Source organism: Giraffa tippelskirchi, chromosome 5 (assembly GCF_054371585.1).
Source record: "Giraffa tippelskirchi isolate mGirTip1 chromosome 5, T2T-mGirTip1v1.2.pri, whole genome shotgun sequence".
Classification (NCBI taxonomy): Eukaryota; Metazoa; Chordata; class Mammalia; order Artiodactyla; family Giraffidae; genus Giraffa; species Giraffa tippelskirchi.
Genome location: NC_137279.1, coordinates 91,312,864 through 91,330,559, shown reverse-complemented (window position 1 = coordinate 91,330,559; position 17,696 = coordinate 91,312,864). Strand labels below are relative to the sequence as shown.

At 42.4% G+C, this 17,696-nt stretch overlaps 1 protein-coding gene across 1 annotated transcript in view; it reads left to right on the top strand.

Moving 5' to 3' along the window:
- The first annotated feature begins 400 nt into the window (after positions 1 to 400).
- LOC145507483 (Fc receptor-like protein 2) overlaps positions 401 to 17,696 on the top strand; it is a 62,746-nt gene continuing 45,450 nt past the window's right edge. The window contains exons 1-7 of the mRNA XM_081494047.1: positions 401 to 431; positions 1,881 to 1,901; positions 6,139 to 6,399; positions 6,625 to 6,906; positions 9,815 to 10,102; positions 10,763 to 11,041; positions 15,420 to 15,740. Coding sequence (XP_081350173.1) covers positions 401 to 431; positions 1,881 to 1,901; positions 6,139 to 6,399; positions 6,625 to 6,906; positions 9,815 to 10,102; positions 10,763 to 11,041; positions 15,420 to 15,740 — 1,483 coding nt within the window. The remainder of the gene's footprint in view (positions 432 to 1,880; positions 1,902 to 6,138; positions 6,400 to 6,624; positions 6,907 to 9,814; positions 10,103 to 10,762; positions 11,042 to 15,419; positions 15,741 to 17,696) is intronic.

The following is a 17,696-nucleotide window of genomic DNA, read 5'->3' as shown; positions in this document are numbered from 1 at the left end:
TCAATGCAGGAGACGTGGGTTTGATCCCTGGTCAGGGAACTAAGATCCCACATAATGCAGGGCAACTAAGCCCACACACTGCAACTACTGAGCCCGAGTGTTCTAGAGCCCACACACCACAACCAAGACCCAGCACAGCCTCCACTCCTCTAAAAAAACAAAACAAAACAAAACAAAAACAGAAGAACAACATTTACTTTCTCAGCACATGTGGGGTTGAGGGTGAGGACAATGCTGATTGTCAAACAGAGATATTTCCTACTTCCTTTTTTTTATTTCTATAAAATCCCTGAACCATAGTGCCCAATCCTGGCTTCACAGTCCATGGGGATAGACTGTGGATTCTGCTGTGGGACCTGAGCTGCACCAGTCACTGGGAGAACTTCTCACCTCCAACCTCATGTTGCTGTGGCCTTTGCTTCTGGTCCTTGGTGAGGATGCTGCAGCAGGATTTGGGGACAGCCGGGGCAGAACCGGGCTTCCCTCATGGCTCAGAGGGTAAAGAATCTGCCTGCCAATGCAGGAGACCTGAGTTTGATCCCTAGGTCAGGAAGATTCCCTGGAGAAAGGAATGGCTACCCACTCTAGTATTCTTGCCTGGAGAATCCCATGGACAGAGGAGTCTATAGGCTACAGTTCATTGGGTAGTTGGACCCCACTGAGTGACTAATGCACACACACAGGGCAGAATCACCTGTACCTGGGCACCCAGAATCTCTTCTGCTGCTGCTAGGATTTGTAGGAATGGGCTTTAGTTTCTAACTCAGGACCAATGATAGGTAATATGCAAATGAGTACTGCAGAGCAGGGTTCCCAGGAAAAACAAAAGACTGTGAGTTTCTTTTCCAAATACTAATGCCTTCTCCCTTTGTTTAATAACCATTTCTCCTTTGATCTCTAACAAAATTGGAAAGCTTCTTAAAAGGATATCAAAGGAATTTTCTGCTAGGATAAATTCTATTTCTAGCCCATTTAAATCCTCCTCTGCCGCCAACCCCACTTCCACTTCAAATCACAACATTTTTGGTTAAACTCCAACTTTCCTAGACTTAGGTTTTGGATAGGCTTCAATACTTGCTACCCAGAGACGAGATTGTGTTTTTTGCTGATTAGTATGACTCTTGTGCGTATGCGTGCACGCTCAGTCGTTTCAGTCGTGTCTGACTCTTTGAGAACCCATGGACTGTAGCCCACAGGCTCCTCTGTCCATGGGATTCTCCAGGCAAGAATACTGGAGTGGGTTGCCATGCCCTCCTCCAGGGGATCTTCCCCTCCCAGGGACTAAACCACCATTTCCTGTATCTCTTTCATTGCAGGCATTCTTTACCTCTGAGCCACCGAACCCATGACTCTTGTATATGGATGCAAATACAGCACTAGATCTAAATAGGGAAAAAGGGAGAAACAGTGCCAAGAGGACACCTTCATTTCCTTCCCGACCCTTCCTGGTTTGTGTGTTGCCACCAGGCAGGCAATGTATCTCAAAATAAAAAAACAAACAAACAAAAATCAGTCTTAAAAAGAGAAGGTGGGAGAGGAGAAAGTAAGTCATGAAACTTCTGAGAATTTGCTTGCAAAATAACCAACTTCTGGTAAAGGAGAGGGTCTGTGTTTACAGAGTGTTTTTGTCTTACAAAACAAACATTCTATTCTACAGGAGTGTTGTGAAGGTAGGAAGGGGAGATAGGAGGAAAAATAGAAGAACTGAGGGAGGGAGGATAGAAGAGAAGGGAGGGTAGGGGTAGAGGGAAAAAGGGATAGAAGGAAAGGGGGAAAGAATTGTTGGGAATATTTTTAGAGAGCTATAACTTTAAAAAAAAAAAATCTTTATTCTGGTCTTGTAGTCTTGTACTAACCTCTCTGACTCTATTCCCCCACAGCTCCTATCAGCGTGCAATCAGGTGAGTTACTATTTTTGTGTTGTTCTTTTAGATCTCTAGGAACCATAGTTAGTATGTTATGCAAGGAAGATAACACTTCCCCCAGCCTCTTAGGTGAGGGTTTTGGAGATCAGGGCTTGGACTAGGGTGAAGAGAGCAGGAGGTCAGTGTCTCACCCTGGTCCTAGCTGGGGCAGGAATGCTCTGATGTCACATTCATCTTTGCTACATGCCTGCTTGATGAGCAAAAGACCATACCCTGGCACTCCAAGGCAATGAATGCCTCTCCCTCTACTATTAAGCCCTGGGACAGGAAAGAATTTAACTATGAAGAGAAAGCAAATCATGCAATGTAGTATTGGGAAAATGTTCTCCTGGTTTCATCCACAGGAGCTCAGTAGCCTCCACCAGAAGCACTAGAGGCAGTGATGGAAAATATTTATAATAGAAAACCAATGGGCTAGGGAGATGCTGTGCAAAAAAACAAGAACTTCCTTCAGTCTTATATTTGGATTGCAAACTACCCATGTCTAACTTGTTTTTCTTTCTTTTTTTTAATTAAAATTCTAATGTAATGAAAAAGAAAGTTTGCTTTTATATTAACCTGAGAAGTTACATTTTATTCTTTAATGATTCCTTTGAGAAAGTATTCATCCTGCTATAGGAATGGAAAGTGATACTTGTAAATCTAGTACTTTTATATCTAATGATATAAATTACATTATATTTTGTTATTTTAAGAAAAAGTGTTCTTAACACATTAGAGGGTCTCTGAATCAGCTTCACAGGATCCAGTGAACTCACTGAAATTATGGTATAATGTGTACATATGTACAATGGTACCTTCTTCAAGGGAATGGCCTGCATGCATACTAAGTCAATTCAGTTGTATCTGACTCTGTGCAACCCTATGGACTGTAGCCCACCAAGGTCCTTTGTCCATGGGATTCTCCAGGCAAGAATATTGGAGTGGGTTGCCATGCCCTCCTCCAGGGCATATTCCTGACCCAGGGATTGAACCCAAGTTGCTTATGTCTCCTGCACTGGCAGGCAGGTTCTTTACCACTAGCACCACCTGAGAAGCCCTCAAAGGAATGGGTCTGTAAATAAACAGGGAAAAGGGTCCAATCTTTGTTCCAGATTCTGTGTGACCTGTAGTCACATTTCTTGTCTAACTCCAACTCTTGTCAATATTACCAAATTGGTCACTTAAATCTTATTTTTCAAATACTTCTTTAATTAAGTTGATTTAATTTCTGTAATCTTCACTGAGAAAGTCACTCAGTCATGTCTGACTCTTTACAACCCCATGGACTATACAGTCCATGGAATTCTCCAGGCCAGAATACTGGAGTGGGTAGCCTTTCCCTTCTCCAGGGGATCTTTCCAACCCAGGGATCGAATTGAAGTCTCTCACATTGCAGGCAGATTCTTTACCAACTGAACCACAAGGGAAGCCCAAGAATACTGGAGTGAGTAGCCTATCCCTTCTCCAGTGGATCTTCCCAACCTAGGAATCGAACTGAAGTCTCCTGCATTGCAGGTGGATTCTTTACCAGCTGAGCTATCAGGGAAGCACAACCTTGCCTATTATCAAAGTTGAGGAAGAAAACTTTTGGTCTCCAGAAGGACTTAAGACTTCTTTTTCTTTATCAATACTTATGACCCCCACCACCCACTCCAACCTCCTAGCCTAATGGTGGGACTTTTGAAGTAGCTAAAAAATATGGAGTAGTTGTCTCTGAACTTATTTGATCATTTTGTTCTATCAAGAAAAAATTTTGAGCATGTACCTTTAATGTGTTACATATATGGTGGTGGTGGTGGTTTAGTCCCTAAGTTGTGTCCTACTCTCGCATCCCCATGGACTGTAGCCTGTCAAGCTCCTCTATCCATGGGATTTCACAGGCAAGAATACTGGGATGGGCCACCTTTTACTTCTCCAATTATATAGCTATAGATTCCTATACTGACTGTGAATGTTGTAAAATACAACAAAAACAGAAAATTTAAAAGATAAGAAAATGTTTATCATAATATGAAAGCTTTCTCTCCACCTCCTTATGAATCCCACTTTGCATTTTTTTTAATTGAAGTATAGTTGGCTTACAAATTTGTTAGATTCTGGCTTTCAGCAAAGTGATTCAGTTATAGATATACATTCTTTTTCATTATAAGTTATTACAAGATATTGAATATGTTTCCCTGTGCTACACAGTAAACACTTGTTGTTTATTTTATATATAGTAGTTTGTATCTACTAATCCCAAACTCCTAATTTATCCTTTTCCCCCTTTCACCTTTGATAACCATAAATTTGCTTTCTATGTCTGTGAGTGGCTTCTGTTTTATAAATAAGTCCATTTGTATCATATTTTAGATTCCACATATAGGTGATATATAGTATTTGCCTTTCTCTGACTTATTTCACTTAGTATGATAATCTCTGGATCCATCCATGTTGCTGCAAATGGCATTATTTCACTCTTTTATGACTGAGTAGTATCCACTGATAGTGGAGGACAGGGAAGTCTGGTGTACTACATTCCATGGGGTTGCAAAGAGTCAGACACAACTTAGCAACTGAACAACAACTATAATATTCAATTGTGTGTGTACATCCATATTAATATACATATACATGTTCTTTATCCAGTCATCTGTCAATGAACATTTAGGTTGCTTCCATTACAAACAGTGCCACTGTGAACATCGGGGTGCAAGGATCTTTTTGGATTGGAGTTTTCATTGATCCCAATTTGAAGACTCGGTCTTGACATCACGAGACAAGACACTGAAACCTAGCACTCCTTCCCTCCATCATAAACTCATGGCTGAAGGGGTGAGCTGGGCAGACAGCATAAGAAAACCCTCTCAAGGGCAGTCTCTTTTCCCACTTTTTTCCTTCATGTCTGGCACTGCCTCTGTTTACACTGAAGGGGAATGATCCAAAGTTCAGACCGGGGATTAGATTTTACATCAGAACAACAAATATTTTCCTTGCAATTTATCCCAATGTACTACAATATCGCAATGTACTATGCCAAACAATTGATGCTTTTGAACTGTGGTGTTGGAGAAGACTCTTGAGAGTCCCTTGGACTGCAAGGAGATCCAATCAGTCCATCCTAAAGGAGATCAGTCCTGGGTGTTCATTGGAAGGACTGATGTTGAAGCTGAAACTCCAGTACTTTGGCCAACTGATGTGAAGAACTGACTCATTTGAAAAGACCCTGGTGCTGGGAAAGATTGAAGGCAGGAGGAGAAGGGGATGACAGAGGATGAGATGGTTGGATGGCATCACCGACTCAATGGACATGAGTTTGAGTAAACTCCAGGAGTTGGTGATGGACAGGGAAACCTGGTGTGCTGCAGTCTATGGGGTCGCAAAAAGTCGAACACGACTGAGCAACTGAACTGAACGGCAATTCCAAATTGATTTTTAAACCTGCATTTCTAGTTCCACTGTCAGCCAAAAACTTTTCCCCAAGAAAACCCAAGTCTGCAGGGTTGAATCACAGAGCAGTGTGGTGGTTGACTCCCCCTTCTTTCTGCACAGACTTTCAGGCAATAGTCTTCTTGCTCCTCTCCACTGTATTGTTTGTTTTCCCTCCTGGGGCAGATTCAAAACACGGAGCTGTTCATTCGCTCTCTGGTGACCACTCTCGTATATGGGGAGGCAATGACCTGGACAAGTAGAGGAGCCCACTTCTCTTCTCTTAGGGATCATCCAGATGCCTCTGAAAAAAGCATCCAAGTGGGGAATTACGAATATTGAAGCTGTAGATCCCAGGGCTGATATCTCAGTGGCCCAGATTGTTTCATCCAAGGAGAACGACAAAGGGAAGCTTTTTGAATTGTACTCCTGGGCTGAGCCTCTAAGGATTGACAAAAGCAAAAGTTAATTATGGCTGCCACAGGGATATGAGGTCACCTTGAATGGATATTAGGGGATGTTAAGTGGAACTGTTTTAACTCCATATTTGTTCCAGAAAAGTATTGGCACCCAGAAAAAAAAAGGGATCAAAATCTTTTTAATAGACATGAAGCTATTAGGACGTGTGGAAGACAAAAGATGTCACTAAGTGAAACAGCGCTCACCTTGGCTGAGCAAGGAAGCCAAGAGAGCCAGTAGGTCCTGGCTGCCCAGCTTCTTGTGTATGAGTTTGCACTATCCCTCTGCCTTATGAACAGAAGCTAGAGGGCTGGGATGGGGGTGGGGAGCCTTGGAATCATAGATATTTTTGCATCTTTTGCAGACTGGCTGAGTATTGATATGCCATACTATGCCTATGAAGGAGACCAGGTGGTGGTGAGGTGCTCTGGCAGAGACAATAATAAAATAAAGAGACTGATGTTCTACAAAGATGGAGCTTGGCTACCCACTTATTACAACACCTATATCATTTCAAATGCAAGACTCAGTGACAGCGGCTCCTATTATTGTAAGGCAAAAAGGAAAGTATTCTTATTTATAGATGACACAGAAGAAACAAGATCTGTATGGCTCACGGTCCAAGGTAAGGGTCTCACTGTTTAAGTGAATGAGACTAGGAAGGAGTAGGGCCTGTGTGGAAGGAGCAGAGTGCAGAGCAGAGAAGACCACCCAGGAAGGGAGAAATGGTGGGTGGCTGCGTGTCCTAGAGTCTGGGCCTGTTTCCTGCTCACTGGGGCTGAAAAGGCACTCCTCAATAGGAATTCTATACCTCACTGACTGGTGGCCTCTGTTTAATTCTTCCCTCCAGAGCTGTTTCCAGCACCTCAACTGACAACCAGACCCTTGCAGCCCACTGAGGGAGCCTCAGTAACCCTGTCCTGTGGTACCCAGCTCCCTGCAGACAGATCAGAGACTCAACTTCACTACTCCTTCTACAGGGATGGCTACACCCTGAGGTCAGACTGGGACTCACCAGAGTTTTGGATCTCAGCAATATGGAAAGAAGACTCAGGATATTGCTGGTGTGAGGCAATGACAGTATCTCACAGTGTCTCAAAGCAGAGTCACCAGTCCTATATACAAGTGCAAAGTGAGCACTGGTACTGGGCTGCTAGGCTGGGTGGGCAGAGAAGAACTGTAGTTCCCATTCAGACCTGTGTTCTTCATTTCAACTGTGCTGCCTCTATGCCTGTGGTTGTGAGGGCTACAATGACCCAATCAGGCTCTGCTTTATTAACTGCTACCATTGCATCATTTCCCAATAGTTCTGCTCTCCTTATCAGAAAAAAAAATAATAGGATTTCCCTGGTGGTCCAGCAGTTAAGACTCCATGATCTCAATGCAGGGGGCCCAGGTTCAACCCCTGGTCAGAGAACTAGATCCCATAGAAAGTGGAAGTGTTAGTCGATCAGTCGCGTCCAACTCTTTGCGACCCCATAGACTGTATCCCACTTGGCTCCTCTGTCCACAGAATTCTCTAGGCAAGCATACTAGAGTGGGTTGCCATTCCCTTCTCCAGGGGATCTTCCTGACTCAGGGATCAAACTCGGGTCTCCTGCATTGGAGGCAGATGCTTTATCATCTGAGCCACCCCGCAACTAAAAGATCTCACAAGCTGAACAAGATCCAGAGCAGCCAAATAAATAAATTTAAAATACATATGTATTTTATGTATAATTTACATATGTATTTTAAAATAGTTTAAAAAATAATTTTTTTTAAAAAGTAAAGAAGTAGTTTAAAAAAAAAAAAATAATCTCTCTGGAGCATTTATGTATGCTTAGCACTAAGGAATGCTCAGTGAACCAAGAGATAAATCATGGTCTCTGTCTGCAGAGAATGACCCCCAACTAGGAGGCACATTTAAGCCAGCTAGATGTTCAAGCTGGTTTTAGAAAAGGCAGAGGAACCAGAGATCAAATTGCCAACATCCGATGGCTCATCGAAAAAGCAAGAGAGTACCAGAAAAACATCTATTTCTGCTTTATTGACTATGCCAAAGCCTTCGACTGTGTGGATCACAATAAACTGTGGAAACTTCTGAAAGAGATAGGAATACCAGACCATCTGACCTGTCTCTTGAGAAACCTGTATGCAGGTCAGGAAGCAACAGTTAGAAGTGGACATGGAACAACAGACTGGTTCCAAATAGGAAAAGGAGTACGTCAAGGCTGTATATTGTCACCCTGCTTATTTAACTTATATGCAGAGTACATCATGAGAAACGCTGGGCTGGAAGAAATACAAGCTGGAATCAAGATTGCTGGGAGAAATATCAATAACCTCAGATATGCAGATGACACCACCCTTATGGCAGAAAGTGAAGAGGAACTAAAAAGCCTCTTGATGAAAGTGAAAGAGGAGAGTGAAAAAGTTGGCTTAAAGCTTAACATTCAGAAAACTAAGATCATGGCATCTGGTCCCATCACTTCATGGGAAATAGATGGGGAAACAGCGGAAACAGTGGCAGACTTTATTTTTCTGGGCTCCAAAATCACTGAAGATGGTGACTGCAGCCATGAAATTAAAAGACGCTTACTCCTTGGATGGAAAGTTATGACCAACCTAGATAGCATATTAAAAAGCAGAGACATTGCTTTGGCAACAAAGGTCCGTCTAGTCAAGGCTATGGTTTTTCCAGTATGGATGGATGTGAGAGTTGGACTGTGAAGAAAGCTGAGTGCTGAAGAATTGATGCTTTTGAAGTGTGGCACTGGAGAAGACTCTTGAGAGTCCCTTGGACTGCAAGGAGATCCAACAAGTCCATCCTAAAGGAGATCAGCCCTGGGTGTTCATTGGAAGGACTGATGTTGAAGCTGAAACTCCAATACTTTGGCCATCTCATGTGAAGAGTTGACTCATTGGAAAAGACCCTGATGCTGGGAAGGATTGGGGGCAGGAGGAGAAGGGACAACAGAGGATGAGATGGCTGTATGGCATCACTGACTCGATGGACATGAGTCTGTGTAAACTCCAGGAGTTGGTGATGGACAGGGAGGCCTGGCGTGCTGCAATTGATGGGGTTGCAAAGAGTCGAACACGACTGAGCGACTGAACTGAACTGAAGAGCAAAGAAGGAACAAAGTGATGATGGTGATAATGATGATGCAAGAAATATCAATAAGAATCCTCAGCATTTATTAAAAGTTAACTAAATGCTAACCTGAAACCAAGCTGTTATATTCAATTCAGAACCCCTCTGGTCCTCAGAAATATTTGCAGAGAAGATTTGTAGAAAGTTTATCAAGTACTAGGAAGGCACTGATCAGAGCAGTTTTATATTTAGTCCTCAGAGTAACCCTGTGAAGTAGGTGAAAATTATTTGTAAAGTGGATATTATGTCATCCTCACTTTACACATGAACTGAAAAGAAAGCACAGAGATGTTGGTGGCCTGCCCCAAGGGAACCCAGCAAATAAGCAGCACAGCTGGAATCTGAACCCAGGCACTCTGGTATCAGTTACATTTCCTATCTCAACCACATCAGTGGAGAATAGTACCAGTAACAGCCACCATTTGCTGGACATCTTCAGTGTAACAGGTTCTTTGTAAATGCATGCTGTTTCATCTTCATGAGAACGCTATGAAGTTGGTATGATTATCCACACTTTACCTTTGAGAAAACTGAGGATCAGAGAGATTAACTGATCTATGAAGATCATGCAATGAATAAATGGTGGAAGTGGGTGGGGACTCCCCTGTTAGTCCCTTTCCCATCACTCCTTCTGTCCTGAGTTTATCTGGAGATCAGGAAGGAGCAAGATCGCTAAGGGCTGTGGTCATTTGCAAAGGCTAATGAGTGTGGAGGAAGTGCCACTTGGAATTTTTAGAGCATTCAGGAGCAAGGTGATCCTGCCTGAGGGCCCTCAGCATGTACCCTCCCTGATAAAAAAATACTTCTCTGCCTAAACATCCCACCAGCTCCGCCTGCCATAATACTCAGCAGGTGGTATCAGCCTCCACTCCAGGCCCTCACCCTTCCTCCTGTGTTCACACAGGAATCCCTGTGTCTGGAGTGTTCCTGGAGACACAGCCCCAGAGAGACCAGGTGGTTGAAGGGGAGACGCTGGTCCTTGTCTGCTCTGTGGCCAAAGGCACCGGGAAAACCACGTTATCTTGGCACAGAGAGGACACAAGAGAGAGTCTGGGGCAGAAAAGTCAGCGCTCCCAGAGAGCAGAGCTGGAGATCCCCGTTATCCGGGTGAGCCATGCCGGGCGCTACTACTGCACAGCTGACAATGGCTACGGCCTCATCCAGAGCAAGGCAGTGAACGTCACTGTGAGAAGTAAGTAGCTGCTGCTGCTGCTAAGTCACTTCCGTAGTGTCCGACTCTGTGCGACCCCATAGACAGCAGCCCACCAGGCTCCCCCGTCCCTGGGATTCTCCAGGCAAGAACACTGGAGTGGGTTGCCATTTCCTCCTCCAATGCATGAAAGTGAAAAGTGAAAGTGAAGTCACTCAGTCGTGTCCAACTCTTAGCGACCCCATGGACTGCAGCCCACCAGGCTCCTCCGTCCATGCTCCTAATTAGCCGGAGAGTCCCAACTGCGATTGGTTTCCTTCTGTGGCAGTGAGGATGTTCCAAGGATAAGAATCAGGGCTGTGAAGAGGTTAGGAAGCCATTAACATGCTAGGATTGTTATTGCAACAGTGGTGGCAGCGGTAGCAGTGACAACAGGGGCACAAGAGCCGAAGGACGATGACAAGGGGAGACAGGAAGCAGGCTACGAGGCTGGGTCAGACGTATGGTCTCCAGAATTCCTCCCCGGAAATTGTCAAAGCTCCATAGGGAACCGTCCCTGCAGCGTTAGATCAGAAGGTGCGATAGTGGGAAAGAAACCCTAGGGCTTGAGAGGTACTGTGTGGATACAATGAGAATAGAGAGAGTGGGTTATAAGTCTGTGCCTGCTCAAGAGACCCTCTCTGATGAACCGTCCTTTATCAGTTCCAGTGTCACGTCCTGTCCTCACCTTCAGTGTTCCTGGAGCCCAGTCCTTGACTGGGGACGTGGTGGAGCTTCGCTGTGAGGACAAGAGAGCATCTCCCCCCATTCTATACCGGTTTTATCATGAAAATGTTCCCCTGGGGAACACCTCTGCACCTTTTGGAGGAGGAGCTTCCTTCAAACTCTCTGTGACCGCAAAGCATTCTGGGACCTATGCTTGCGAGGCCGACAACGGCCTGGGGGCCCAGCGCAGTGACGTGGCGGTACTCCACGTCGCAGGTAGGACAAGTCCACCGTCTCCTTCCAGGGCACTAGTTGCCGTTATGCCAAACAATGGCTTGTGTGTCCTTTCCATGTGTTTTCCTCCCCCTCGAGGAATCGGAGTTCAACAAAAGCAGCTGTCAGTTCTCCCTGTCTCTCCTTCTCACGTGTCTGAACAGCTGCGGTCACTGGCCTTCCGGTTTCCCTTCCACTTACATCATCAGATAGGTGTGAAATAGATACTGCACTAGGATCAAGTCAGCCCTGGGAGTGCTGTAAGTGAGGCATGGAGAGAGGAGACAAAGATGATTGCATATTCAGAGCTCTCAGCGAGCAAGGAGCTACAACCAAACCTCGTCAGTACTTAAGGAAACAGGGAAAACCCCATGAACAAACCAGATTCTAGGATTCAAAACTTTACTAGGATTCTCTCATTCACTCTCCATTGACAACTTTCATTTTACTAATGAGGAAATGATGTTTAGAATAAGTAACTTACCCACCGTCACACAGCGAGTAGGTGCGAAGATGAAACTCTAGGCTAGAACTGCAGAATTGAAAAACTGCTCCTTGCCACTATTTTAAAATGATGGCTGTATATATAATATTTTTTCCCTTTAATTTATTATTGTGGAGAAGTGCCTTAATAAGTTTCTTAATATGGAATAATCATTGAATTCCTGCTATAAACCCTTCTCAGTCATTATATCATAGGTAGCAGCTACGTACAACTTAACATTTATTTCAAATGTTTGCATCTTTATTTATGAGTTTTCTTTTTTGAACTAATTTTGGTTTCAGGGATAGGTTTGCCTCATAAGAATGTTTTCAGAGGTTTTCCATATTTTCTGTGCTCTGCAACAGTTTAAAACCGTATTGGAATTATCTATTTGCAAAGTCTTTGGAACTAGCCCAAACAACATTCTGAGCTTCTTAAATTCTTACCTCCACTGTCAAATCTTTTTTTATTAGTCTTCAAATTTCCTATTCCTTGTTAAAATAATCTAGATGATTATACCTAAATATATCACAGAATGTTGTCCATAGTATTCTCATCTAATTTTGAAACAGCCTTTATATATGCATTTATGCTCTCTTATTTCTAGTTTGTGTGATCTCTTTTTCTTAATCATATTTGCCATATGCTTGTCAATTTCATTGCTCTTTTTTAAAGAACCAAGCTTAGTTTTTTTATTCAAGTATATTTGAGTTTTGGTTTTCTGATTCATTTGTTTCTCCTTTATCTTCAATATATCTTTCTTCCTTTTCAGTTTATTTTATGTGGTTCTTTAATTTCTTAAGCAAATGCTTATTCATTTTTCAACTTTGTTTCCTAATAAATGAATTTAAAACTGTATAGTTTGCCTGGTGGGCTGCCGTCTATGGGGTCGCACAGAGTCGGACACGACTGAAGCGACTTAGCAGCAGCAGCAGTTCCTTCTAAGTACCACTTTCATCTCATCCTACAGATTTTGATGTATAATATTTTCATTTGTTTAATTTCCAAAGTATGTAAAATTTGTGTTTCACTTAATTTTATAGCCTGAAACTTAATAATTTATTATGAATAGATTTTTATCCTCTTTTATTAGTTTCTTTTTTAATTTTTATTGGAGTATAGTTGATATGCAATGTCATGTTAGTTTCAGATGTACAGCAAAGTGAACCAGTTGTGCATGCATGCGTGCTAAGTCACTTCAGTTGTGTCCTACTCTTTGCCACCCTATGGACTGTAGCTCACCAGGCTCCTCTGTCCATGAGGATTCTCCAGGCAAGAATACCGGAGTGGGTTGCTATTTCCTCCTCCAGGGCATCTTCCCAATCAAGGGATCGAACCCACATCTCTTGCATCTCCTGCATTGGCAGGCAGTTTCTTTACCACTTTGCCATCTAGGAAGAAGCCCCAACCAGTTATACATGTCCATATATCCACTCTCTTTTAGACTATTTTCCCATATAGGTCATTACAGAGTATTGAGTCAAATTCCTTGTGCTATACAGTAGATCTTATTAGTTATCTATTTTATATATAGTAAAGTGTATATGTCAATCCCAGTCTTCCAATTTACCCCTCCCCCACTTACCCCATGGTAACCATAAACTTGTTTTCTACATCTGTAACTCTATTTCTGTTTTGTAGATAAGTTCATCTGTATATCTTTTTAGATTCTTATAAATTTCTTTTCTAAAAACTTTTTATTGTAGATTTTCTATTATCCCTGCATTAAATTTTATCAAAGAATATGGTCTGTATCATTTGGGGATTTACTAATAATGTCTTTTGAAATAACACACAGTTAACATTTTTTCTAAATGCTATAAATGGAATTTGAAAAGCATGTGAATTTTCTATTTAGGATATGCAAAGTTCAGTTTTTATTTTTCTATTAAATTAAGCAAGTTGTTTGATGTATTCAGTTTCTATAGAGTCTTACGTATGTTTGCTCTTTTCAAGATATTTTTGAGAATCATATTCACATTATTACTTATAATTCTTAGAAACTTAGGTTTTTATAGGGGCTTTCTCATGAACTTGGTAATTGACTGTGTAAAATGGGGCATTTTTGTTTCAAATGACAGGAATCCCATACAAACAGGCTTGGGCCAGAAAAAAAAAGTAAAGTTGGTGAGAGGGGTCAGGAATGGACATGGCTTAATGTGTGACTGGCAAAGAGTTCTGTCTCTGCCTCCCCTCTTTCCTCTGCATTTCTCCATTAACTTCTCAGACAGGCAGAGCTGACCACTGACATCTTCAATCTTATATCCCTCCTTTCTGCTAGATATCCCAAAGAATCTTTTTAATTATTTAAAAAAATTTTTAATTGAAAAAAGAAATTTGGCTGAGCCACGTGATATGCAGGATCTTAGTTACCTGACCAGAGATTGAACCCACACCCCCTGCAGTGGAAGCACAGAGTCTTAACCATTGGACTATAAGGGAAGTCCCTAAATTTTTTTTAACTGAAGTGTAGTTGATTTACAATGTCATTTTAGTTTCGGGCATACAACACAGTGATTCTGTTTTATATTCCTTTTAAGATTCTTTCCCCTTACAAGCTATTACAAAATACTGAGTAGAGTTCTCTGTGCTTTACAGTAGGCCCTTGTTGGTTATCTATTTTATGTATAGTAGTGTGAATATGTTAATTCCCACCTCCTAATTTATCCCTCCACCACTTTCCCATTTGGTAACCATAAGTTTGTTTACTATGTCTGTGAGTCTACTTCTGTTTTGTAGGTAAATTCATTTATAGCCTTTTATTTTTAGATTCCATGTATAAGTGACACTATATGATATTTGTCTTTCTCTGTCTAACATTTCTTAGTGTGATGATCTCTAAGTCCATCCATGTTGCTACAAATGACATTATTCCATCGTTTGTTATGGCTGAGTGATATTCCATTGTATATATGTACCACATCTTCTTCATCCATTCATCTGTCAATGGACATTTAGGTTGTTTCCATGTCTTGGCTTTTGTAAATAATGCTGCAATGAACATTGGTGTTCAGGTACCTGAGAAAAGAGTCTCTTTAAACATTATTCCAGTTTAGACACAGACTAGAGAATAGACTTATGGACATGGGGCAGGGGCAGATAAGAAGGAGAAGGTGGGACAAATGGAGAGAGCAGCATGGAAACATATACACTAATGTATTTGCTATATGACTCAGGGAACTCAAACCGGGGTTCTGTGACAACCTAGAGAGGTGGGATAGGGTGAGAGGTAGAAGGCAGACTTAAGAGGAAGGGCACATTTATATACCTATGGCTGATCCATGTTGATGTATAGCAGAAACCAACACAATATTGTAATTACCCTTCAACTTAAATAAATAAATTAAAAACAATTACTCCAGTTTAAAAAGCAAAAAAATAAAACAACAACAACAAAAAACAAATAAATAGAGATTAACCAGTCCATGTGATGTGTTCATCCTTTTCCTCTACAGAGAATACGGGCCTGTGACTGGTAAAGTCAGCAACAGAGTGGAGCAAAAGAAAACTGAGTAACTCAAATTGACCTATTCTAGGCCTTTCTTTATTCCAAGCCTCAGTATCCAATTTTAGGAAAGACCTGATTCTGGACTCTTCTTTTTCTAAGATCTTTTTGAGCTCATAAAAGTCAAACCATAAGTCTCTATGTGCCTGTATTTCCTTGTTTTCAGAAAGAAAGGCCTTTTCCCAGGTGACTTTGAGTGGGGACCTTAGGTGGGGTGGGATGTTTTAGGAGATGGTAATGGCATGGGATAGAGCAAAGTTTGGTGATTCCTGATTTAGCAAGTCCTCTGCCTCATACCACACACCACCACCACTATCAAACAACCTCTCTTAACACTGGAAGCTGCCCTAAGAGGACATTTCTGAGTGTGCTCTGACTCCTTCTGTTCGCAGAATTTCCACCTAAAATACGCTTGATGAATGGTCCCCACCGTTGTGAAGGGCGAGTAGAGGTGGAAAAGGAAGGTTGCTGGGGCACCGTGTGTGATGACGGCTGGGACATGAAGGATGTGGCCGTGGTGTGCCGGGAGCTGGGCTGTGGAGCAGCCAAGCACACACCTGCAGGCATGTTGTATCTGCCAGTGGCAAAAGAGGACCAGCCTGTATTTATTCAGGTAGCCCTGTGCAATGGGACAGAAGAAGCGCTGGCTGAATGTGAGCAGGTTGAGACCTTTGACTGTGGGCACGATGAGGATGCAGGCGCAGTGTGTGAAGGTAGGTGATGGCAGGGCCTGGTGAATGGGAACCGGCTTACTCCACTTCAAGGCCCTTCTCTATGCTGCCTCCAACTCACCTTGCTAGTCACTGTTGCTCCTGCTGCCTTCAGAACCACTCACTCATTCTACATTAGCATGTGGTCAGGAAAACATCATTAGTTCATATTAGGCAGTCCAGAGTTATAAAGGATTCTCCTACACATTCTGTTAGTAGCCTGTATCTGCCACTTTGAAAGACAAGATACTGGCATTTTCACAGCAGTGAGTGAAATGCCAGGAAAATAATAATGCCAGGAAATATAATTATGAAACCGTAAAATTACACAGGTTGAGTGATTTTAATTGATATCACACTGCTTATATTGTTCTAATCAATATAGATTGATTAGAGGTGGTGGGATTAGATTGTTCGATGTTCTAACCTAATCCCATCAGCTCTACTGTACTCTCCGTGAAATGCCTCTACTCATCGAAACAAATCCCCAAATAAGAGGAGTGTTTGGTAGGGAAGATGCAAGTGCTTTTTCCTTCCTTGGAGTCTAATGAGACAGGGAGTGGGGAATGTGCAAAGACTCTGGGTCTTCAAGGAAACCAGGCCACAAATTGAGGGTGGAAGTAAAATAAAGTCCACTGCATTTCCCAAAGATTCTATCGAGCCTGTAACAAGAGCAGAAGCCAGTGGGACTGCTACCACAGGCCCAGCCCCAGGTCATGTCTCTGGTGGAGCACCCCAACTTCCTGGGCATCCTTCCAGAGGTGGTGAGAAGAAGCTTTTAGAACTATTGAGCCAATGTCCAGTTTTAGGAATATGTAAAGGCCTGTGGCTCATTCAGGGAAATGGAATCAGCTTTGGAAACTGGAAAGGATCCAGGATTTGGTGTCAACTATACAGAGCTTGAGTCCTGCCTCCCCCACTTACCAGCCCTATAAGCATCAAACTTCTCTGAAGCACATGATCTCTGTCAGAAAACTGTAATAATACCTGGTACAGTTACAGAGCTGGGACGAGATCAAACACTCATCATTCATAAAGATCTGTGGTGAAGAGCAAAATCTGGGAAGAAGTCTCTGGGGCCTGCTACTGCTTGCTGATTTTGGATGATCTCCATGAAAGGGGAGGTCTGAAACTCAGGGTTGGCCCTCTTCCATATCCTGGACCTCACCTCTCCAGGAAGACCCCATGAGTTTGTCCAGACAATCCCGTTTTGGCTCATCCTCTCCTTACCACCTATTCCCTTTTCTCTACAGTATTCTAGCTTAGTTCTTTTTGAAGATATGGAGACTGGAGGCCCGCAGACCTCAGAATCTCTACTTTTTGACCTCCCAGCCCTGGGTGACCTTGTGGGTCTGGACAGACCTTAACCTGCTTTACCTGTGGCTCGCTTGACCCCTCAGCAGGATTCTAAATTGTTCTTCTGAGCCAAAGCATCAACTGTGCCTGCATCTGGAGCAAAACCCAGCTCCCAAAGAAGCCAAGCTCAGAGAATGTCTCCCTCTATACTGAAACCTTGGCCTGGTCTTGGCTTTTCCAGTCTCTTCCAGAACTGCCTGGGGATCCCAATACTGTCCCCTTGAGCAGATGTAGCAGCTCCTGGGATGAAACAAGCAAGGAATTGATTGAGGTGGGCCCTACATCTGGTACAAAATATGTGCATGTAAAACACAAAATAAAAATGTGGGTATTTGATTTTGTTTCCAAGTGACTTGGGAAGAAAGTAGCTCTTATTTCTTTTTAAAATATTTTTTAAATTACAAATAGAAAACACATTATAAAAAGAATAGTATACAAAAAAGAAAATAAAAATCAGCCAAAATTTTAACACTCAGAAGTAACTGCTGTTAATATTCTGATAATTCTAAAATGTTTTATATATGAATGAATATATTTTAGTTTATTGTACTGTAAGCTACATATTATTTTATACTGTTCATTAAATTTAAAAATACAATAGTA